The 8640-nt window shown below is 41.0% G+C and overlaps 1 protein-coding gene across 1 annotated transcript; it reads right to left on the bottom strand.

Annotated features, from left to right (window-relative positions):
- Positions 1–2383: 2383 nt before the first annotated feature.
- LOC147458401 (uncharacterized) lies at positions 2384–3883 on the bottom strand. Its single transcript, XM_086511826.1, has one exon. It carries the CDS (start codon positions 3686–3688, stop codon positions 2459–2461), a length of 1230 nt encoding a protein of 409 aa, XP_086367952.1. The 5' UTR covers positions 3689–3883; the 3' UTR covers positions 2384–2458.
- Between the last annotated feature and the right edge of the window lie 4757 nt (positions 3884–8640).

The raw sequence follows: 8640 nt of genomic DNA, 5'->3' as shown, positions 1-8640 counted from the left end.
CACATGGCTCAATGTCACATGCTCTAAACTTTAAGTTTAGCCTTTTGCAAAAGGATAACTCATAAATCTAGATCCTTGTTCCCACACAACAAGAAGATTGGTCATGTATATTCTAACTCCCTTGTCCCTCCCTCATAAAAAATATTCCACAAACTCAAAATATAGTTTATAGGCTTCACCTCATTAGTTCTATATCCCAAGCATGCCTTTTATTCATTGTACACTCTCCATAATGATCCTAGCACTAATCTTTGGGTGCCGCAAGGTGTCATTATCCCATGCACCACTCACCTTGCCCCCAACTTAGATTCACTCTAGCTCATCCATAGAGGTAGCATGAATTTACATGTTGCAGGGATGATAAAATAAAACCTCTACTACCTAATAAACGTTAGAATAAGGTTAGAATAAAGGTTAGATAAAAGGTTGTGCATATAGACCTTGATGTCAAATTTGCTATTGCATGCATTGCTTTTTGCGGAACAATGTGTAGCCTTCTTGCACATTTTAAAGCCAAGTTGCACCTTCTTAAATTCTTGTAAAAAGAACTTTTACATTCATTGCAATTGATTATGCCCATGGAGAATGGTTATGGAAAGGTCTTACCACAAAATGTGGTAGTGTCTAGTGCCATACAGAAAAGCACCGGGCCAATACTTGAAACCAGTATAAATCTATAGATTTTTGGAATTTCTTTTGCTTTTTTTAAGTGTCCTTTTACACAATTTCTACATATGTTTTCTTTTATTACAAACATCTCCTTCCCTTTCATCCCTCTCTCTTTCTTTTGCATGTACACATACATACTCTTAAGTAATGTGTGTCTCTTGTGCATGTAAACAACCTCATACATTGTGTGTGTGTGTGTGTGTGTATTTTTTGGGGGGGGGGGGGGGGGGGAGACACGGGTTTAAAGAGCATTTTAGGGGGAAATGAAAATAAAGGTAAAGTCAAAAATTTTGCAAAGGCACTAATGGTCTCCCAAATGTATGCTCGAGAGACTAAAAACTCCCACATGTGCTAATTGAAAATATCAATTTTGGGGTTTATAAATTAAAATAGAGAACCACTACTCAGCTCAGTAATTGTAGACTCTGATAGGCTTTTATTTCTTCTTAACTTTAGCATTTTCTCTCTAAGATCATTGTATCACATCACAGGTGTTTATGTAACCTTTCGTTCTCATAGGTCTTTTAGGCCTTTTGTAGACGTTAATATGACATTTTATTTCTCTCTCTCTCTCTCAAAAGATGAAAAATTTGGACAAGAATATTATCTCACACACTAGCACTCATCACATGCAAATACAAATTCTCTCTTACACACCTTCACATATACATATATGCTCTCTAATCATAGGTAAGACATGAAATCTCTCTCTCTCTCTCAAAAATTTGGACAAGAATATTATCTCACACACTAGCACTCATCACATGCAAATAAAAATTCTTACACACCTTCACACATACATATATGCTCTCTAAACATAGGTAAGACATGAAATTTCTCTCTCTCTCTCTCTCTCACTCACACACAGAGAGAAGAAATTGGACAAGAATGTAATCTCACACTTACAATTGATGCCCTTGGACGTATGGCAATCCCATTACCAAGAACCCATTGGGTAGGGAAGTTCTAGTGAGGTGCGAGAGGGGTCCCAACCCCACCCAAGTCCCGCAATACCCGGACCCAATTTATCGAGTGCTAGGTCATTGTCACACACGTAACCAGGTCTCCCAGGCATCCCTACAAAAGCATAACATAACAATGCTCCGAAATACTAGACATAATGATTCATCCCTAAGGGAGTGTCTAAGCCTTGATTCTTCGGAAGACGGGTGATATCAATGGGAAAAGCTCTCTCCACCAGTCTAGAGGATCTTACTCTTCTAGCACTCATCACATGCAAATACAAATTCTCTCACACACCATCCCACATACATATATGCTCTCTAATCATAGGTAGACATGAAATATCTCTCTCTCTCTCTCTCTCTCTCTCTCTCTCTCTCTCCACACACACACACACACACACACAATCACATAAATACATACTTCCCTGAATCAAATCCAAAATTAAGGGAAAAATAAATCTAGCTATCATGCTCAGTACGCAAGATGAAGTGAGAAAATTTTATATACAGTTCACAAAATTCTGCCAAACATCATACAAAAGATTTAAACAACAAAACAATAAACAGAGATCTTATTTCAACAACTCATCAACAAAAATTAGGCAATGAAAGAGAGCAGGACTGATTCAAAAGTGGTTTTGCTACATCACAATCACATGCAAGGAGTAGAATGTGGATGTGAGGAGAGAGCCAAAAGGGGTATCTATAAAAGAAAGGAAAGAAAATGGTGGGGCTAGGCGCCTTGCGTTTCCCAAACCACCAAACATCCAACAAGGGAAACTTACGTTGAACGTAAGATTTCTATAAAAAATCGAGATGACCTCCTAGCAAAACCAGGATTGTCTTATGAACTCTGGCATAAAATCGGCAAGGTCGAGGAGCAACACATTCTCTGGAGTAATTGTTTGTACATCATCGATACAAAAGCCGTGTGTGTTGCACAATACATATATCTTTATCCTAGCATCAACCTTGAACTTAGGATCAAATGCAGCCTTAAAACATTTTTCAGCCTCCTCCTTGCCCATTGGGTAGTCGTGTCCCTTCAGCTGAATCCAAATTTCATATACTTCATCTTTAGTATCGAGTAAAAAAACCCTCGCATCAGTAGCGACTGCATTTTTTTGGCATTTGAAAAGCACAGCAAGGTCAGGATTATGCAGCTTACAAGGCGGAAAGTAATAGTAACGTCCATTCTGCCCTTCCATGAGCTTATCACCTTGATAGTAAAACTGTTTTTCACTTGGAATGTAGAACTGATGCTGATCCTCCACTTCATGAACCCCAGAGCTAATTTTGAACTCCATCTTAAGGAGTTCATTTTTCCCTGTTGCTCCTACAAAAAGCTTCTTCAAAGGGACACATTTGTTTTTGTAAATGAGTAACAGAGCATGAAGAATATCTAAAAATCCATACTCCAAGTCATCCCCTTTTGCAGGCTTAGGTAAGAGAGGCACTGATCGTGCTGGAACATTGATGCGCTCAACAATAGAACGGACAAGTACCCGAGGACTGTGATACCTCCACCCATTAGGCACTTTCTCAGCATACACATATCCCTGTTTACACGCAAACACCTCACGTTTTTCCATAACAGCCCCACTGAGGCAAATTAAAACCATTCGCTTGACTCCTGCCTGGTTTTGTGTTGTGATAGTATCCACCCATTGCTTTGTCATCATAAACACCGAATTCCTCAAGTGTGAAACAAGTTGTTCAACAGGCAGATTTGTACCCTTTGCTTGTTGCCATACTCTGTAAATGTACAAGATGAGCCTTGGGAGACACGAGCAATCTTCTAGCAGTATCTCCAACTGTTGTTGAACTTCAAGAAATTGGTGGTCCTGAATAGGCTGCTTTAACACGTTTACTGCTTCTGCCAAGTCCAATGGAGCCAGTGTTTTGCTTACCTTAAGCCAATTGGAAATCCCCCACCTTCCACCTGCTACTCGAAGTTCAGTCCCTGTCAGAACAGGTATGAAGCATAAATTGGACACCTTGCCCAAAGACGGCCCTTGTATAGAAGCCATGCTACCACCTATCCAGGAAAACATGCCTTCCAAGAATTCAACCCCATTCCCACCTACAGATTCAACTGAATGAGCAACATTTTGAGACTCGTCCACCAGCAGATAAAGAGCTATAGGCTGACTATCTGGTAGGTTTTGTTTCCTTATGTGAGCGTACACATCTTGCAGGATCGATTTTGTGCTTGCTTGTTTTATCTTCTCCTGCGACTCACGGGGTAATTCATTATACCGTTGACCATACATTATCTCTGACACTACACAAGCTTTCATAAAAGATTCACGAGCTTCGAAACACACATGGTGCTGAATCATCTAGATAAAATCGTCATGCAAAAGATGGGGTTTCCTATCACCAATACCTACACCAGCATATATTAGAATCATATCTTTCAAAGAAGCATGGAGAAAATAGGGTTTTGGTGACCACTACCTGCATCATTAAAGGTGATGTACACATTTTGCACTGCTCTGCGAATGTAAAGCTTGGCTAATGCCCTGTGCTGATCAATACATTTCCCAACTTGGTTTGCTATCTCCAAAAGACAACGCGTCTTGCCCACTCCAACGAGACCCTGAAAAAATATAAAAAACATTTCATCCTTACTTAATACACTAGAGAAAAAAGAGTCATAATAAGTATCAATCCGTTCTGCAAGCTCCTCCATTAGGGTCGCTCGACCCTCAAAAAATAACTCCATTTGACCAATTAAGGGTTGTAAAGGTCGGGGTCTGCAAGCTTGTATCCCCTGCACAAAAACAAATGATATTGGGAAAACAACAAAGAGTCCAGAAATGGAAAGAACGCTTGCAACACATGCTCCAATTTTGACAATTTTGGATGATTCTATGCAGTAGATGGCAAATTTGAGATAGATTAAACTCATATCTATTTCAATTGAGATATTGACCGTTAGGAAAAGTTTGGAGAAAAGAGAAACGCTGCTTATTTTTTAAAATTGACAAAAAATAAAAGTGTCTGCTCATTTTACTTGAAGACCCTATACATCTATTTATACATAACCTGCACACTTTTACTGTCACACTTGGCTGTCCTAAGAGAGGCTTTACGAGTAGAAATCTGGAAAGCCCCGCATAGCTCAATCAACTGCCACTACACGTCTCTAACCCTTTTGGTTAGAGCTGCTATGAAGAAAGCCTATGGCTAGACTAAGCTAGGAAAGAGGAAATAAAACATAACAAAGAACTCTTTGATATGATTCACAATTAGACTTCTTCACTTGCAAACACTTTAGCGATAGAGAGAGATAGAGACGGACACTGCATGGGGGCCCAACTAACCCTCTCAAGGGCCCTCTATCCCGAGAGAGATGGCATTTGCAATGTGCTATAATGCCTTGGAATGTTGCAAGGATTTAGAACTAGGTATGTTTTTTTGTTTCTAAATGTTAGAGGCTTTGATAGGAACATTCAATAGAGACGTTTATTCCGTAAATGTTGATGAACATTGGTCGTGTGTGCACGTTAATCATTTCTGTTCTATAGTTTTTTTTCTTCGTTTAAAAAAAGCCCTTTCTTGGAAAGGTGTCCAAACATTGGGCACCCTTTTAAAAATGTCCAAAATTTTGGGCTTTTTTTAAAGGGTGCCCAATGTTTGGGCACCTTTCTATAAAAAAATTCAACACACTCCAAGTTGAGTCCCAGCGTCACAACGAAGCGTTTCACCCCTAAAACGTTTCACCTTGAAACGCGAAGTTTCACCCAAGAACATTTCACCCCTAGACAAGTACCAACCGAAATGTGAGACCGACACGACTAAATTTGAATTTGTAGGGTAAATTAAAAAAACCACAATTTCAGCCAAGGTTTTAATATGGCATTTCATGAAACCAGGGCTATATTACAACGTACTGCATTCCCTTAGGCTACCAAAGGGCCTGGCACTAAGGGCAGTACAAATCAGAAATGGTGTACAAAATCAAGTAATCAAGGTGGTTGATGTGATGCATGTAGAATTGACCACTCCGGCACAACATAGTACCATACCATAAAGCCGTTGGAAAAGTGAACTAGTCTTGCTTAGTGGGCCTTGCTATATAACATCTATAGAATAATCATGTAGCGTACGCCAATTGCGATCAAATCCAACTTATTGAACTTAGGGTCTAGATTTTAGAAGTCACTACTGAAGGACATTTATGTTACCCACGTTCGTCTTCATTTTAACTATGGTTGTAATGTCAGTTTGATTGTACAACTGATTAAAGGCAAGGTTGTTATAGTGTTGGACATTTCATCTTGTAAGTACATATTAATTATCGTAGTAGAGTTGTTGATGTAGCCATGCACATGCGTCTTATCTATAATACATGCACCCAAGGTACAAACAAGAAAATAGATAAAGCATAAATGAACTGCAACAATAAATGAGGTGCTTTACTGACCTGCAATGTTGTACTGCTGCTTTTCGATTGTCCTATCTATAGGTCGATATTTGAGTGAAGCTACAAAAAAGCAATGTGAATAGTTAAACATAACATCTTGCAATGAAACGTCACAGATTGAAAGTGCAAAGTATATAGTGCACGTCATACACAGGAGCCATACAAAAGTATGGTGGAGAGCTGGCACTGTGGTCTCTCCAAAAAATTATAAGAAACGGAAGCCGTGCCCCTGCCTCGTAGCGTTTATGTGTTGCGCCAAGCAAACGCATGCACATGGGAAATTGAATGCAGATAACGGACCTTGCAATGTTGTCGAGCTGAAGTCGCGCTTGTGCAATTGGAACATGCAGTGTTGTGAATATATGTCCTGCTTGTTAAAAATCCCCCAACTGCTCGTTTGTTTTTCCCTACAGTTTGCTTTTGCTCTTATTAAGGATACCCCATATGTAGCCACCAGTGGCTCGGCTGCAAATCTTGTTGCTCAATGACCTCCTTTGTTGAAGCACTGCTCCCCCATTAAATTCTCTACACTACTCGTTAGTGGCTCCCTATTCTTTGTAGTTGCACGCTCTGTTTAGCTTCTCTTGCCTCGTTCTTACCTGCTCTTCAACTAGTACTACTCGTTGCCTCTTTATAACATTACAACTCTCCTTAGAACAATAAAGGCTTTGTTGTTCTGTTTGTAGATCCCAAACATCTGCTTGTGCACCTTCTGTGAAATCTTGTTCATTTTTCCTCTTTACGTTGGTTTATGACCTTACACCAGTTGACACCAACTTCCCAAGTCTTCTTCACGCCCTCAACCTACAACTGCCTACCCACCAACTCTTCTGCACTTAAAGAGAGATCCATCCAAAAGTGGCTGGCAGTTCAGTGAGCAGTGCTGAAGTGCCATTGTGACAGCCAGTTCATGATGCAGAACCTATTGCATCGAGAAGGTAAAATAAGCGTTTTAGGCCGCTTGAACGGTTTACCGAGGACCTTGCAAACCCTGGTTACTTGTTATATTTTGCAGATCATGACCCTTAAAGGTACTTGGGGTGCTTGTCGACATGATGAGCACTCTCAACGATCAGATATTTGGTGCGATCAAGGCATGGCAGAGGTCTATTCTATTGCTACTGAGACAAAAGATATCAGATTTCAATCGATGATCAGTGGGCATAATCTGGAGTCAAGTCACCAAACTTGTACTTGCTTTTGGAACCTGCGAACTGCCTGAGAACGCCTAGAGACTGCATGCCTGTGAACTGCGCAAACTGACGCCTGTGGTGCCTGCGAACTGCACGCCTGCGAATTGCGCGAATCGTTGCAAGTCCTGTCTGCGAACTGGAGGCTGCGGCGTTGTAGTGTCGTTTTACTTACTTTAGCTTTAAGCTTTTCACTTGTTTGCTAGCGTGAAAAGCTTCCAATGAGAAGCTGCCAAGTGGTGGCTTGTGCGATCAGATAGGGGGAGAAGAGCCTTTGGCTCACCAAGTAAAAAGCTATATTCTAAATCTTTCCTATTTCATCCCATGATGTCGCCCTTCTACATGCCTTGGCTTCCAGCTCTCTCCAGACCTTCCAAAGAAGGACAAGCATTGACGTCGTCTTTCTTTGTGTGCGCCTATACGTAGGTGGTTGTCGGCGTGAAAATAAAGCGGTTTGGGAATGAGAACTTGAGAAATACTTTTAATAGGAGACCGGTGAGTAGTTGCAGGAGGACGAGAGAATCCTACTTTGCTCTCGAGTCGCGTCCAGTCTCCCCGTGTGTGAGAACGCCTTCCGCTGCAGAGCAACACTCTTCTTGCTGTGGCCTTCATGTTTTGAAGTACAATACACGAGCCAATTTGTATTTTATTCTCAAATGCGCTTGTGACATAGAGCTGCTTTTCATTGCTAGTTATTGAGGCCATCGGATTCCGATCAAAGGCAATGGCCTAGATCATGCCAAGTGGCAGCTTGTATGATCAAGAAATCAAAAGAAGACATTAGGCTCACCAAGTAACCAAGATCGTTGTGATCGTTGTTGTGCTCGCTTCGCATCAGGTGAAAATAGCTCTCTGGCCCTGCCCCTGTTGAGAATCAAGGCACTGCCAAGCGCACAGCCCCTGTGTAATTCAATATGTAAGCATTGCCTTGAAGACCAAAGCATAGGTGATTTCATTCGAAGAGACGCTTTGACTTTGACTTTGACTTCCTGGCCATGCCCTGTACCACATATCTTGTAATCAATACATTCCAAGAGTTCACATCCTGCACAAGAAGCTCCTCAAGTAGTTTTTATGCTTTCTGAAGTACACCATATTTGGCATACATGGCGACCAAGGCCCTGACTAGCGATACCATCTTGAATTTTCTTGCCCATATCAGCGTCTTGCATAGTGTCACATGCCTTCGAGAAGAAAGCATAGGTGATTGCATCTGGAGAGATTCACTCGCTTCACATTTGCTGAAAGCAGCCCAGGGATTCCTGCCCTGCCACATTTGGCATACATGTCGACCAAGGTTGTGCCAAGCATACCATTTTTTTTCAACAGCCCCTGACTAACAATATCGTCATGAGTTTTTTTGTCCATCTTAGTGTCTTCCAAA

This window comes from Adiantum capillus-veneris, chromosome 5 (genome assembly GCF_014529385.1).
Source record: "Adiantum capillus-veneris isolate H3 chromosome 5, ASM1452938v2, whole genome shotgun sequence".
Classification (NCBI taxonomy): domain Eukaryota; kingdom Viridiplantae; phylum Streptophyta; class Polypodiopsida; order Polypodiales; family Pteridaceae; genus Adiantum; species Adiantum capillus-veneris.
This window is presented reverse-complemented; position numbering and strand designations above follow the sequence as displayed.

Bases quoted from the DNA above. Each gene is read 5' to 3' on its own strand.
- LOC147458401 (XM_086511826.1), bottom strand. From the start codon at position 3,688: ATGTTTTCCTGGATAGGTGGTAGCATGGCTTCTATACAAGGGCCGTCT.